This window comes from Ambystoma mexicanum, chromosome 1p, assembly GCF_040938575.1.
Source record: "Ambystoma mexicanum isolate Mex_15411 chromosome 1p, UKY_AmexF1_1, whole genome shotgun sequence".
Classification (NCBI taxonomy): Eukaryota; Metazoa; Chordata; class Amphibia; order Caudata; family Ambystomatidae; genus Ambystoma; species Ambystoma mexicanum.
This window is the reverse complement of record NC_090921.1, coordinates 1,021,587,413-1,021,603,456: the sequence shown is the minus strand read 5'-3', so window position 1 is coordinate 1,021,603,456 and position 16,044 is coordinate 1,021,587,413. Positions and strand designations below refer to the sequence as shown.

The window sequence follows — 16,044 nt, the reverse complement described above, 5'->3', positions numbered from 1 at the left end:
ATGGAAGGATTACACCAGCAGGATTTTAAATTTTGTGAAAAAATGACATGAAGTCAGGGGTTAGACACCCCTGTTTAGGCAAGGCATTGCAGAGTTTGGATATCTGGACCCGGACGGAACACCAATAATATAGTTCATTGAATTATGCTAAAAATAGCAGGGAAAATTAAAGAGTTTTTCTGAAGACACAAGCATCCGGTGAAATGATGACCTTTAATGTAAAAGTAGCAAAAAAGAGACTAGGTTCTCTCTTACAGTGACAGTCCGTAAAATCCCAGATCATGTGCATCTTTATGACCTACTGGCAACCAAGCTAAGTTAATTCAGCATGAAGTTTCAAAAGTAGAATCTTTAAAAGAAAAGTATACATGAAATACTACTGCCTATGTCCCACTGGATTTCAGTTCTCTTAACAAGTATATTGTGAAATTCAATGGTTTAGCTTTCAGTGCTAATCTTAATTTGCTTCACAACAAAACCTATTGCACACATTTCTAAGTTTCAGAAGGTACAGATGAGGTAGCTTTACATCGTTTCCTCCCTGCTCTTGGAGCTTATCATGCAAACTACAGCTCACACTTACTGGTGGTTTCAATTAAAACGTCTTAAGGACTTGTGACAATGGAAACTAGGTCAAGCATTTGTGATGCTCGACTTACTGCTAATCAATTACCTTTGCTCAGCGCTGGCATCCTGGCTGTCATGTTGTTGAAGCATGTGATAACTGTGTCTGTGGAAGGAAGAGGACGATGAACTGTTGTGCTTCTCTGAAACTTCCTCCCGTGGGCTAAAAAGAACCACAAACCATGTGTCATCCAATGGTAGAGAAAATAAATGATCAGAGAAACTGGATTGCACTTTGTGATTAATAATGACTTGTATTTGGGAAATTCTATAGGAAATGTCTGAGGTAAAAAAAAGTCCTGGATTCCACATATCTTGCAATGACCATAGGGAGGATTGGGGGTGCGACTCACTAAAGCTTGGCCAGCACATCTGTCTGAACGACCCGCAGGAGATGCCAGGCACAGCATAGCAGAAGGTTGGCTCTCTCAGAGGCTGAATGAAAGATAGGTCTTCATCCTAATCTGGCCATGTTAGGAGGGTTTTTAAAAAGTCACTGTGTGTGGCAAGACTAGGAAAAGCCAACCTAGGGTTAAGCAAGGTTATTCAGTAATCCAGCTAAGTTAAGCCACTCTCTAAAGTAGCTCAGCCTAAGCTACAAAGCTGACCTAAGGTGCAAGGGGCACTTTTGTGTAATATATTTAACAAGGAACAGAAACAGTAAGTAAAAATACCCACACAGTAAGCACAACACTCAGGCTATTTATTACAATACTGCAATAAGGCACACTTAAAATATTCAAAGTTAAGTAAAACTACCTAGGTACATATCAACAGCTCAAAGTTGTGGAATCCACTAGGGGTTACACACTTTAGAATTCCAAGCAGTTATTCAGACAGTAAATGCAATCACTGAAGTAGGGAGAATAGCTCTTATAAACAAATCAAAACATAGGTCTTATAATTATACAGCACTCAGCACCATATACTAAATTCAGCTCTAGCCTATAAAAAGTCTATGGGAGTCTTTAGGAGCCCCCCAAAGGATCTGAAAAGTCGAGGCGAGTAGTCGAGGAGGACCCCACTCAGCTAGTGTAGGTAAAGTACTGAAAGAAGTGCAGAGCGGAAACAACAACATAAATAGGGACTTAATGAGTAGCAAGTCAGTTTGTATGGGCATGAGAAGCAACTAACACCCGTAAAATCCAAAAGGATGACCCACAAAAGTAAAGACCTGGACACCACATCCTTGGGCCTGCCCAAGACAGAGCGAAGGTAAGCAGGACTTTACGCCAAATGCAAAACTAAAGGGGAGGGGGCACTCATAAAATATAAGTGTTGTCATGCCCCGACCCTTTAGAAAGTTGGAAATGGTCCCAGGCAACAACAAATCAATGTGGAAAACGTGCCTCACAATTGTGCAGGGTTGCTAGGTCACGGGTTCAAGGGTGATGACATCTGGTTGTCTCTACGATCCCCTGGAGACCTCTTAGGGTGAGGTGGACAACCAGATTCGGTCCCACAATGTAGGAAAAACTTGGTTTCTGGGTCCAGCTAATCTTATATCCAGAATTTGGGCTGGGAGCAACCTAGGCCCTCCAGTTAGGACTCTTACAACATTCAAACTTGGAGGTGGCAATCCAATAGTGGACAATCAGCTTCCCAGAATCTACTCTGCAACAACCAAGCCCCTGCAGGAATGTGGATTGGAGGCAGACTCTGCCTCACCACTTCCTACCAGCGTGCGCGCACACACACAAGGATGGCCAACAAAGGACAGACACCTTGAACAGAGCTTAAAACATGCAGAGACGCCATTTTGGATATATGGTCCTCTCGCATTATCACAGCAACAAAGGCAGCGCGTGATAATGTACCCATGTTAGGGACAATTTATTTTTGAAAATCATACCCTCTATACTGAGCCTCCCAGCACTACTGCTGGACTCACAGGGATTCTTAGATTGAATTTGAAGGGGAGTAAGATCTATTTTTTTTAAATCACACTCACCTGCATTTTCTTTTGTTCTCGGGACACTGGACCTTTTTCCTAAGGTTCAGTGCGGGGAGACCTCTCATTCTTGGTAGCAAGCTGGTGTGCAGAGAGAACATTCACAACCTCGTTGAACAGATCCTACTCCATATACCTCATCCCCTCAAAAGGCAGGCATGGTGATTCAGGGTGTTGAGGTTGGGATGAGGAACCTGCCCCCTCGACTGAGATAAGAGGCACATGGGCTACCCAGTGCAACAAAAACCACATTGCAAAAGCGTTCCAAGGGGCACCTGGAAGCACACCACATAAGGTGGAGGAAGGGGGTTCAGTAAGAAAACTAAGGATGCCAAAACCAAGGACAGAGGTCTCCCCATCATTGGTACCTTAAAAAGAAGGACAAGTGTCCCCATTACAAAGTATATGCAGGAGGTGAGTGAGAAAGACTCAGTCCAGCAGTAGTACTTAAGATTTGCAAAAAGGAAATCAACCTAATAGTCCAGCTGTTAAGGATTCTAATTGGGCGTCACACACCAGACCAGGACTCTTGCCCTCAGCCTAGGAGGTAGCGCACACTTAAAATACTTTTTCTTCATTTCCTAGAATTCAGATTGAGCTGGCACCCAACCCGTCTCACACCCCCTTTTACAAATACCCCGGGTCACAATGGACCCTGAACCAGGCCAGTGGGTGGTAATACAATATTTATTTATTTTATATTCAAAGAAAATCACACAAATTTAATATTGGGCAGCAATCACCAATTGGGTGATAATTACAAGGTAAAATGATGAAACACACTTAGATGACCTTCTACTATAACATATCTAAAGCACAGATGAATGGGAGCAATTTTACTGTTCGGGTAGATGGGACCAGAGTTAAGATTTCCCCCTACAATGCTCCATCAAACCCCTATTAATCGAATTCTCAGATGGCCAGGCAACTGTCGGTTTGCCAACCAATGACAGTGGGTGCTACAGCCGGAGAGCCACCTGGAAAAGGAAGCCTTGGGACAAGGCCTTCCCATGGTTCACAGGACCCAAGTTCACAAAAAGTTGAGCAGTTTTCCGGAAACTCTTCGTGCGGGCCACGTAAAACTTCCGCACTCGAACCACATCCAGCGAGTGCAAAGTCCTTTTAGCCGGTGACGAAGGCATAGGAAAAAACACCAGTAACACCAAGGTCTTGTTTAGATGAAAGTCTGACAGCACTTTGGGCATGAAGGAGAGGTGTGTACGCAGCACCACCCTTGTCTCGTGGGAAGTCAAGTAAGGTGGTTTACAGGAGAGGGCCTGGATCTCCCCCACTCGTCGTGCAGAGGTGATGGCCACAAGAAAAGAGGTTTTAAATGACAAAAACTTGAGTGGTGCAGAATGTGTAGACTTCTAGTAAGCACCACATTGAGCTCCCATGCCGGGGCTGGAGCCTTCACTGGTGGGAACTAGCGGAATAGTGGGAGTCTTCACCGGTGAGAATGAGCAGAATAGTCCTTTGACAAATTCCTTGACCAATCGGTGCAACCACAAGGATGGTCGTTCTGGGGATCTGGTATAGCGGGAGATTGCCGCCAGATGAACCCTGATGGAGCGGTGGCCTGCCCCATTTGGCCAACGACAACAAATATGGAAGTACCTAAGGAGCCTTGACCCTCAGTGGGTAGATCTTCTGGGAACGACACCAAATAGCAAATCTCTTCCCCTTGAGTCCATAGCATTTCAAAGAAGACTATGCTCTAGCCTTGGCGAGAACTTTGTTGCAGTCTGCCGGGAGATCATAGCCACCAAATTCTAGCGCTGCAGAAGCCAGGCCTTCAGGTTCAGAGACCCTGGATCGTGGTGAAGAATGACACCTCCTTCCAGGGCGAGAATATCTGCGACCACTGGCAGCTTGAATGGTTGTGCCGTCGACATGCTGAGAAGGTCCAAAAACCAGATCTGTCTCAGCCACGCCAGTGCGACGAGGATCATCCGGCACCGACACGGAGTAGATTGATGAGTCGAAGCAACAACAAACGGAGTGAACGCATACAGAAAGAGGCCTTCCCAAGGGAAAGATATTGAGTCCCCATGCTCCCCTGCTGGGGAAACCTACTTGCGAACCTCCGGCACTTGGTGTTCATCGCAAACAAGTAGATCTGGGGATTGCCCCATTTGAGGAACAAGTTCTCCACTAGGTCCTGCCGAAGTTCCCTGCTCAGGGAATCGGTGACCGTGTCTTTACTCCTGCAAGATGAAATGGAATAAGGAACATCCCCTGGGCGACCGGCCAGTGCCATAATTCCTGCGCCTCTTTGGAGAGTGTTAGGGAGAATTCTCATTTTATGGCTAATTTCCCTTACCTATAGAGTCCCCCAGCATCTTTGCTGGATTTGAAGGGTTTGTTTCTTTTTACCTGCTAAGAGTGAGACTCTTTTTCCCACTCTTAGGAATTTCTATGTGTGTTCTAGGCTATTTTTGTGTTTAATGCCTAGGGGATCTTTCTCAACCCCATAGGAACCATCTTTATTCACGTGTGTGACACTGCACCCTCCGTCCAGTGATATAGGGGTGTCGTAGCGACCCCCAAACAGACTCCATACCCTGGGACTGACTACTGTCTCCCAGGGCATGTAAAGTCCCCATTGACTTTACTAGTCAAATCCTATGAACTAAACCAGTACAACCCATCTTACTATGGAGGTACTGGAAGGGGTTAATAGTTTTTCCCCTATGTTCATTTTCGAGAGTGTACCCTACAGTACCTCTCTCAAAGGTTTCTGGCTGGTGGCAGTGGTTGGTACCATAAATATTCGACCGCAAATATTTCTCTATGGGACTTTCCCATTGTTCGAGGTTACCACTTTTTCTGACAGCCGCTAACATACCACTGGTGCATTTTAATATTAACTTTGCTCCGGTAGGTTTTATTTGCTAGAACTTTAATATAACTTCTTTCTCGTGTCTTTCTCTACACTCCTAACCCAGGTCGGGGATCCTTTGTTCGTCCGTTTGACGGGCTTCTGCCCAAAAGCCCTCCTTCCGACGCCACTGAGTCTGGGGTGGGTCCATTGTGTGGGAGGGGGAGTAGGACCCCTGGACAGGGTTGCCTCAGCAACCCATGTCGCACTCTATCCTGATAGGCTGTGTGAGTGACAGCTGGGCTGTATGAATGGGAATCTTTTTGCATAAAAGCAGGGTCCTGAGGACTGGAAGAGCAAGACGTCGCCACTGGAACTAAGAAGCTGAAGAGGAGAGAAGCCAAAGACATCTGCAACAACTGAACCACCGGTGAAGCCCTGCTGCAGCGTTTCACCACTTTTCTCCACACGACGAGAGAAGATCTTCACCTGCAAGAGCCTTCTTCCCTTGAGCTGGTGGGGCCAACCAGTTTGCCAATCGCCTTCCCGGACCTGCCTTGGTCGAATCTCCCGTACCCAGTACTCTGAGGCCGGATAGCCAGGGTACAGTCCACCCGGACCGAGATTTAAAGGAGCGTACCTTTTATCCGTGGGTCAGCACCGCGGCTGGTTTCATCCCTGGGTAGTGCAGTAACTCCAACCTTCCTCCACGACGAGAGCCTCTCTTCCTCTGCTGGATCACCCGAACTGCAGGAACTACCAGGAACAACCGCCACCGCAGGAGCCACGTCTCCATTTTAAGTATATTGTTCTGCCAGGCCGCCCTTTCTTCGCGGTAGTGCTAAAGGTGTTTTAAATCCTTTACCTACCTGTTGGATTGGCCGCCCTCCTCTCTTAACATTGTTTTTTCAACCTTTGCAACCACCTTTTCAAATATCATTAACCAAAGACTTGACTGCAGCTACAAGAACATTTTGCTCCTGGGCCCTTGCCCTGTACCACTACCTCTGGCACAGGCCTACTGACTCTGGTCACATTTGTTAGACCTGCCTTCTCGAGATTGATTCTCCATTCGAACTGTGTGGTGCACCCCTTTCTTATAACTACCCTTCTTTCCCACTGCATAATCATTGTGAAATGCCCTTTTGCTCAGTTATCATTCTAAGTATTGCTTACACTGATGCACTGTTTTGCTGAACTGGTTCACAACTGATGGGAAGTGATGCTAGGGTGTATAAGAACCTATTTCTGAATAACTTGTGTTTTCCCTCCCTTGTGAGGAATTGTAAGAGGATCCCTTGTGTGTAGTTTTCACTGTGCCGTTTTTTGTTCAGTTTTCACTCTGGTTCACTTGGTCTACAATTCATATAGGGAGTGTGTATATTTTTTCTTGACCTAATTTAACTTGCTTGATACTTGTGATACATGTGTTTGATTAGAAGTGTATAAAATAAATATATATATACTTTTTAACTACAAAGCTTTGGTCAGTGTTTCCTTGTTCCATAGTTTAACAGACCTATTGTGTAAACACTGAATACTGCTCATCTCCCCCTTGAGATAAGTCTGACTGCTCAGCCACAGCTACCAACTAAATCTTTGTGGTACAGATTGATACCAAATGGGATTTATTGCTCTCACCTGTAGTGCTAATCTGGTGTAGTGCTCCCTAAGCGAACTGCACTGGATTTTTCTTAACAGAGAGCGCTGGTGACTTGGTGCCCTTCCACTTCCTGATGTAAAACATTGTGGTGGTATTGTCTGTGAAGACCCGCACCACCTTGCCCTTGAGGGACGGCAGGAACGATTTAAGGGCCAACAAACCGCCCGTAGCTCCAGGACATTGATGTGTGACGTCTTTTCCTCTGGCAGCCAGAGGCCTCTGGTGTGAAGACTTCCGGTGTGGGCTCCCCACCCTTCCAGGGAAGCGTCCGTCATTATGTCTCCTCAGGTGGTGGGGCCTGGAAATCTGTGCCTCCGGTAAGATGAGAGCGCATGCCCCACCACCTTATCGCCCGACGGAACCCCTTGTCGAGAGCAATCTTATCCTGGAAGCTTCCGGACACTTGAATCCAACGGGCGTCGAGGAACTCCTGCAGAGTCGGATGAGGCAAATGCATGACATCATGCAGGCAGAGACTTGATGGCCCTCACCGTGGCGATCTTCAGAGCGAGCAGCAGTTGCACCTTGCCCAGGTAGGCCGCCACTCTCTCCTCCGACGGTGACGGCAGGCATGACACTGTTGAGCAGGGATCCCAGAATAGCACGTCCTGCAATGTAGTCAAGCAAGACTTTGCATAATTCAGGAGAACCCCGGATCCTTCAGTACCCAGACGGTGCTCGCCGTGTAGTCGACGGCGATGCTCCTCCAGCTTGCCTGGATGAGCCAGTTGTCCAAGTAAGGGTAAACGTGAATCCCTTACAGTTGCAGATGTGCCGCCACCGGTGCCAGGCACTTGGTGAAGACTCTGGGCGCCAACTTCAGTCTGAAGGGAAGAGCCTTGAATTGGTAGTGCTTCCCCTGAAAGACTAAGCACAGAAACTTGCATTGAATTTGGATGTGAAAGTATGCATCCTCCAAGTCCAACAACGACAGTCTCCCTCTTCTAGCTTTCCGAGCACATGTGTTGAAGAGTGACCATTCGAACCTTCTGGGACTTGATGTATTTGTTTGGTCATCGGAGGTCGAGAATGGGCTCTAGCCCCCGGAAATCTTTATCACAAGGAAGTACCTTGAGTACACTCCGGAGCCTCGGAGCCGCTTTGGAACTAGCTCCATCACCCCTTTCTTTAGCATGACCCAAACTCCAGCAGCAGCTGAGGGACGTGGTTTTCTTGATGGGCCACCGGTGGCAGGTGGGACAATTCAGTTGAAACTCCAGGGTGTGTCCGTGGGCGAGAGCGTCCAGCACCAAACGGTCGGTGGAGATGGTCTTCCACACGCTGACTAAATCCACCACCCAGCCTCCCACCTGGGTGCACGGGTGGGGGTCCAATGTCACGTCCAGTTCATTCTTGCTTGGACATCGAAGGCCTGCCTTGGGGTCCCTGGCGACGATGACATCCTCCTCCAAAAGCCTTGGAACAGCGCCCGTTGGTCGCTTGGGCCGAGGAACTAGAGGGTTGGCGGTACGAAAAGGAGCTCCCGGCGAAGAACAGGCAGCCTTGCCTCCTGAGGACTGAAAGGCCCGCCGTTGCTCCTGATGCATGCCCAGGGCATGTGTAGTCTCCGTGTCCGCCTTGATGGCTTGTAGAAACCCATCTACAGCCTTCCCAAACAGATTGTTTCCATCAAAGGGCATGTCCAAAACCCTCGTCTGGATGTCCTATGGAACGCAACCGCTGTTACCCATCTGGCCGAACCCCACATTGGCGATTGTTAGGGAGAATTCTCTGTAAGGCTAATTTCCCAAACCTAGTGAGTCCCCCAGCAGCTTTACTGGATTTTTTGGGGTTTATTTTTTTCTCTCCTGCTAAGAGTGAGATTCTTTTGCTCCCACTCTTAGACATGATTTGAGGTGTTCCTTTAACTTTCCATGTGTTTTATGGGCTATGGGGTCTTTTACTCCATAGGGTCTCATGTGTTTTTTGATGTGGGTTACACAGCACCCTCCGTGCCGTAACCCAGGGGTGTCGTAGTGACCCCCCCAACATAGACTCCATACCCTGGGACTGACTACTGTCTCCCAGGGCATGTAAAGTCACCATTGGCTTTGCTAGTCCCAAATTATGAACAGAAACCAGTACAAACCATCATATTCTGGACGTACTGGTCGGGGCAATTCGATTGCCCAAGGGTCTGTTGTACGAGGGGGCACGTCTCCGTCCCCCCTGATCGAGTTTTGGCTGGTGGCAGTGGATACTACTTTTTATATTCGACCGCGAATATATCCCTATGGGATTTTCCCATTGTTCGAGGCTACCAACTTTAATTATTTAATTCTTATAGCCTCGAACATACCGCCGGTTTATTTAATATTAATTTGCCGGTTGGTATTTTTTGCCAGAAATCGATTCTAAAATGGTGTTTGTGTTCTCTTCTGTGACTCCAACCCAAGTCGAGCCCTTTGTTCCACTTTTTGGCAGGCTTCGCCACAGAAGCCTCCAAAAGTGGTGCCACTCTGTCTGGGTACCACAGGGGGTGTGGGAGGGGGTTTAAGCACCCTGGACTGAGTTACCTTGGTAACTCAAATCGCACTCGTGTGATTGGCCCAAGTGGTGAGCCGGCCGGCTCACCACTTAGCATGTTTGATTGACAGCTAGGCTGAGTGAATGGGGGTATGCTGCATAAAAGCAGGGCTTTGGGGACTGGCACTTCAGAAGTCGCCACAGGACCCAAGAATCCAAGGAGGGAGAAGCTGAGCCGGCCTGCAACGACGACACCACCGGTGGAGCCCTGCTGAACCGTCTCACCACTTTTCCCAACGACAGAGGAGATCTCCAGCCCGGAGAGTCTTCTTCCTTCGACTGGTGGGGATAACCAGTCTACCTTCTTTTCAACTTCCTGGAGCATCTTGTGGCCGCCTTGCCTGTGCCAAGCACCCCGGCAACCGGGATACCACGTTTTCACCACTACCGCAAACCGAAAGGGTAGTACCTTTGTACCGGAGAACTCTGCAGCTGGTTTCTTCCCTGGCAGTGCAACGACCTTCATCCTTCCTCCACGACAAGATCTTCTCCTCCTCTGGACGACGCTGCGAATTGCACCCGCTGCCAGGAACAACTGCCCCCGCTGGAGGATCCTCTCCATTTAAGGTACCGTGTTCCGCCTGGCTTCCCTGGCAACCGCTTGAACGGGGTGTATTAAACCCTCGTCTCTCGAACCTGGGTTAGCCTGGGACACCTTAGCTAACTTTTCTGCACTGAACTAAACCTTTTTCGAACTACCTCCTCAAACTTTGAAGACTCTGTGTAACTGTCTGATCTTGGGCATCTTCCGCCTGGCTCCCTTGAAAGTGGGCCTGGCACCTAAACGTCCTTGCTCGCCAGTAGATTGTGCCTTCCTAAACTTGCTGTGGGTCTTTAAAAAGTGTTTAGTGTGTATGCTTCCATAATTCTGCTTTTCCCTCCCTTTTTATTTAACTTGTTGGAGTGCCATCGAACGTTAAGCGCTCACCTCGGTCTGGAAATAAGTGGTGTTAACTAAGACTTGTCCAACAATCAGGGATGTAAATATGATAATAGTGATTGTGTTTTGAACTTATCCTACCAATTTAGTGCTAGTGTGTTTTATAAGTGTTGGTTAACTAATTATATACTTTTACACCCAAGCTCTGGTCAGTGTTTGCTTGTGCTACTGTATTTCTGTACCTATTTTGTATGCTCTGTATACTGCCTAACTCTTCTTGAGGGAAGTCTGACTGCTCAGCCACAGCTCCCAAGTTAATCTGTGTGGTACAGACTGCTACCAAGTGGGTTTACTGCCAAACACCTGTAGTCTTAAATCTTTTGCAGTGGTCCCTAAGGGAACTGCACAGGTTTCTGCCTAATAGCGATGTCCGTGGCTACCGTGAGGGCTTGGTCCGACGCCACCTCGCCTTCTTGCAGAATTTCCAAAGCCTCCAACCTCTTGTCGTGGGGCAGGAAGTCCAGCATGGGAGCGATTTTGAACCACAGCTCCTGGTCATAATGCGCATACGATAGCGAAGGCGTTGGCGGCCTTGATGGGGATCTAGGAGGCGGCGATGGGAGGTCCCCCATCCTACCGTCGTCTGTGCCTTTTGCCTTGTCAGGATCCGTCTCCTCCCTTGGGGTGGGGGAGGAGGTGAGGGTGGCAAGGAGGCAGTGGGTGCCTCTTCCTCTTCTTGGCAGTGGGTTCCCCCGTCGCCACAGAATCAGCCATCACAGGTGCTGGGGGAGGAACCGCCGGCGAAATAGGCATCCTCATCTGTATGTCGGAGACCAGAGTATGCAGCGTAGACATAATATCCACAGAGAGGTCTCTAGACGGCAGCTGAGGTGGAGATGGCAGCTGCGGCGGAGGTGGAATAGGAAGCTGGTACGCAGGCAGAGCCCCAGGCCCTCGTTGGCCTGCAGCTCTCCGTCACCTTCCTCGACGGTATCCTCGTCTTTGTCGCCTTTGTCAGCGCCCTCATTGTAAGGCCCGATCCGGACGTTCTCCTCCTCCAGGATGGTCTAAAGGTAGACAAGCTCCTCCTCAGAGTAGATATCCGTGCCCTGGAGGACCTCCGCGTCTCCCGCCCCCTTCTTCGCGTCGAAAGGGGACAGTCTCGGGGAGTTGACCGGCATCTTCTTCTCTGGGGTCTTCTCTATGGGCCGAAAGGAAGACTCCCTCCTGTCAGGGAGGGACACTCTCGCCCTCGGGTGTGCCCCCTGTGGATCTGCTTCAGCGGCCTTCGAGAGGGACGCCACCACCACCTTGATGGATTGCGGGGCCTTCGACAGATGTACCTGGGCCTTCACGGTCAGGACCGGTCCCTTGTCCTGCTTGGCTTTGGTCGTCTTGTACTGCATGGCCTTCTCCTTAGGGGTAGGATCAGAGCCTCCAGCACCCCTTGGCCTTCTCCGGCAGGTTGGCCTTGGACTTCTCCTTCGTCGCTTCCGGGGCCACCTTGAGTTTGCCTGGATGGTCCGACTTCCTCTTGGACGACGATCCTGAGCACTGACTGAAGTCGCTGGAGACTTCGAGCACGCACTGGCCACCGAGGAGCCTGATGAAAAGGCACTCCCGGTGGCAGTGGACTCGCTGTGCTTAGCTTTTTGTTGGACCTCCCGTGGGAGGGGCGCCCTCAAAGGACTTAGAAGTCTGCTCAGCATTCCCGCGCCGGGAGAGGCATGATGCTGGAAACCCCCCCCAGTTCAGAGGCCTTGGCCTGTAGCCATTCCTTCAGCCGTCTACGCAGATCCTTCATCGTGCAAGCAGAGAGCTCACGGAAAAACGCACAATCCCCCCCCCACCCCCTTGTGCACTGGGTACAGGCATTAAAGGCATTGGTAATGTTTATCGTCCATTTAAATATTCCGCAGACCGCAGTCGGTACAGAGCTTGAAAAGAGAGGGGGAATCCTCCTTCTCGTGCCCCATGGTCCACGCGGTGTAGGCCTTGAAGAATCTTCTGGAAGACTCCACAAAGAAACTCGACGAAATTCGCCCTTGAGGGGTTCTGAAAAGTCTGAAAAACAGGTACCTGTCAATCAGAAGGAAGATCGATGGAGCACAGGTGCTTGATTGACCGCAAAAAATAGAGTGAAACTGTTCCAAAAAGCGAATAACGCAGTAAAAGCTTGGGAGCTAAGCACGAGGACTCCCAACACTTGAATGTGCTGTAAAAATCTGAAGATGGCTGCCAGAGGAGGAGCTTAGGTAGAGGGCAGTCATTGGCTAGGGGCAGTATGACCAACAGCTCAGTGATGGTTAAGAGAAAGACAGTTCAGAAATGAAAAACTGATTTTTTTCTTTACCGAGGATTTGCAGCCTGACAACGGGAAATGTTCATGAGCATGTGAATCTATGCCAGACCCCGTGCTGGAGAAAGGAGGTTTCAAAATGACCATGTCCCAACCACACACTTCAGCCTTCTCCAACTTTTACACTCCTCGCTTTTCAAACTTTTTCTCTTTTTATGTCACTTCCTGATTTAAGAATATATTCTAGTTGACATTCTTTTTCTCAATTGTGGTTTTGAATTGGATGGATTATCAAACATTTTCAAATTGATGACGGCACACAGATCATATTCTATGGTTCAACAATTCTGATGCAATTGATACATACATCACTTATAAGAGGAATGTTCTCCTGGACCTTTACTTCATTCTAATGGCACTCTGAACTGTTATTGGCCTATTTTCTAACACATTCTTTTTGGTTGTCATTCCGTCTGGCAAACACCTAATTGTTATGCCAAACACATGTGCTGAGCAAGATTTGTTCTTTGTAACATACATCACATCGGAAAATATTTTGTGCACAAAAGCAAATCTTTTTGGTACTTCCAGAAAAAAAAATTAGAGGGAACATTGTTCACAGGCATTCTTTATGGATGAGAGCACATGCATGTTCTTTGGATAGGAATCGCAGGAATTATTCCAATTTAGAGATTTGTGGCAGCAGAAACGTTAAGAAGTGCTGAAAGTGGGGAAGAGAACTTTTAAATTAGTCAATGGGTCAGTGAGGGATAGGGTCAGAAATGTGCAGCAAGTGCCTGCTGCGCACGTTTGACATAAGTGATGGAGAGAGAAATATCCTGGGGAGTTTTTGCAACTAGTTATTTCGGTGGGGTGAGAGACCGCAATAGTCATGTGAAGGAGGACAACGCCAGCTAGAGAGTGGCTAATCAATGGTAGTACAGATCAAGGGCATGATTGCATGTTCAATGGCAGCTACACCACTCCACCAGCCTCACCGAGTCTAGGACATCCGTAATGCATGCTCCCTGCTTTGTTAGTCGTTATATTAGTATGGTAACCTATCGCAAATTAGATGGGATGATCACAGGGCAAATTACAGAATCCACTTCTGTAAGTAACATTCGATTAATCCCATGTCCCACCCTCTTTCCAACATATGACAGAGATTGGAAAACATTGTATTGCACAATGGGGGGATGGGCTTACAACTGTAGAAGAGCTCAAAAGGATAACTCAACCCAATAAAATCCCCAAGCACAGTCTTCCCAAACATAACACTGGTCTATGAGCTGGCACGCAGAAATAGTGTTTGTTAAACATATGAGGCAAAACCTAAGTGTCTGTCTTACATCTTGAAGGGGAACATGTCTATTAAAGGCACAAAGGCAGCATAAGCTAAGAACTAGGTGGGCATGAAGGTCTTTAGGAGTCAGAATGTTCCTGATCGTGTAGCATTATACAAATCGTGTAATAACCCATCTTGCCATACAGGTTTAAGTGCCAGGCATGATCCTCCATACATTTCAAAGAGATGGCCCAAAGCACAAAGATGGATAGTATACCCTAAGTAACACTGAAGTGGCACTGATCACGTCCAGAAAGTGAATAATTCTCTTTGTATCCCACAATGTGTTAAGGAAAAGAAGACTAGCAAGGAAATCTCTTGGTTCAGATGAAACTTTGAAATCAACTCCAGCAAGACAGAATGTAGAGTTCTGAACATCATCTTCTCTCTGAAAATAATCAGTGAAGGGATCGTTTGAGCATAGAGACTTTAGGACGCTGAACCTTCGGGCAGTTGGTATTGCGACAAGAAACAGTTGCTATGTTACTAGGCTGTGTTACACGGAGGCCATTGGCTCAAAGGTTTTTTTGTGTGGGATGTGGTGAGACGGCGTAAAGAGTAATAGGAGCTTACTTAAGTGCCTCTTGATAAATAGTCTCGCCAAGACTGAAAAAAAGATAAAACACATGGAGCAGCTTTAAGGGGTTACCTGCATGACCGCTTGCTAGAATACGGCACACTAGTATAGCCCAAGTAAATGAGCTCTCCTTTGTGCGTCATTGGTTCGATATGCAGGTCGGGCCTACTAAGCCCTTCACTCATCGCCTGCACCCAAAACCTCAGATGATAAACAGATTACGACACTTTGGAAAAAAAAGGACAGTAATATGTAACATTGGTTACCAAGCGCTCTGAAACTGGATTCGTAGTGACGACAGTGCCATGTAAAACACCTGGTTGCCTTCAAGATTAACAAATTCACCTTCAGTTATATTCTTTCTGATGGATTAGTCATTCCTACCACAGATTCCCAATCTTATAAATAAATGGCAGGCACAAATCTGAATTAAAAAAGGTCTTCAGCTGCCATGGGGTGTTTTGCTTCGCATCGTTCGTACCCATGACTGACGTCAAGGGGGGCATTTACGGATGGGGTTTCATCAATGACTTCGATTCTGTCCTATTTTCACAGCACCCAAAGGGTTAATGGGCCACAGATTGGCCGTAGAATTACAAACTAGAATGGTAGTTTGGGATGGTGAGGAGGAAACTGTGGCAGGAAGGACTAACCAGTAATAACATTACTATTCGATCAGAATTTAACTTTTGGGGTACCTCTTGCTGAATCACAAAGTTTTGCAGACTGAGGGATTTCTACTAGACTCCCCCTGCAGCTGCAACACCTTTATTGTGTACTGCTTTTACTAGCCCATATGACGTCTAGGGGAGGGTGCTCCTTCAGCAGACAATTGTCTATGGATGGGTTTTCTCACCCAGGAAGCATGCTGAAGAATAGCTGGTGGCATCTACACATTCCTCTGGCCTTTTTACCTCGTTAATAACCAAATGCCATTGAGTTACCAATGCATTTTATGCCCCAGGCATTTTGTTTTGTGGTCTTCCTCTGTGTTTGAATCATAAGGAATTGCAAAAATAACAATGTTGCCAACGTCGACTGTTTACAGGGTGTACCTGTGCAACTTGTCCTTTGCACAGGTACAAGGTTGGAGATGTCTGGCTCTTCAACACCAAACCATATCCATTTCCCCTCTCCGAAGCAGGCACAATTTCTATCAAAATGTTAGCAGCACCGCTTCACTCTTAGGAGGGGAGAAGAGTGGTATGAGATACATTCAGTCACAGGGAAGCACACAAGTTCACGCAGTAGATTTTCTTTTCACTATAAAGTGACGTTTTGAGAAATATCTACAGAAGTTAAAATTATTGTAAAAATAGAGAACAAGCACTATAAAAACAGAAAAAGTGTCTACA

At 47.5% G+C, this 16,044-nt stretch overlaps 1 protein-coding gene across 3 annotated transcripts in view; it reads right to left on the bottom strand.

The window, feature by feature from the left end:
- Positions 1-16,044, bottom strand: part of EDC4 (enhancer of mRNA decapping 4) — a 2,544,921-nt gene that overhangs the window by 926,963 nt on the left and 1,601,914 nt on the right. For 2 of the 3 annotated variants that reach the window (XM_069603831.1, XM_069603847.1), the window contains exon 19: positions 674-787. The exons of the other annotated variant lie outside the window; for it this stretch is intronic. In XM_069603831.1, coding sequence (XP_069459932.1) covers positions 674-787 — 114 coding nt within the window. The remainder of the gene's footprint in view (positions 1-673; positions 788-16,044) is intronic. 3 annotated transcript variants of the gene reach the window in all.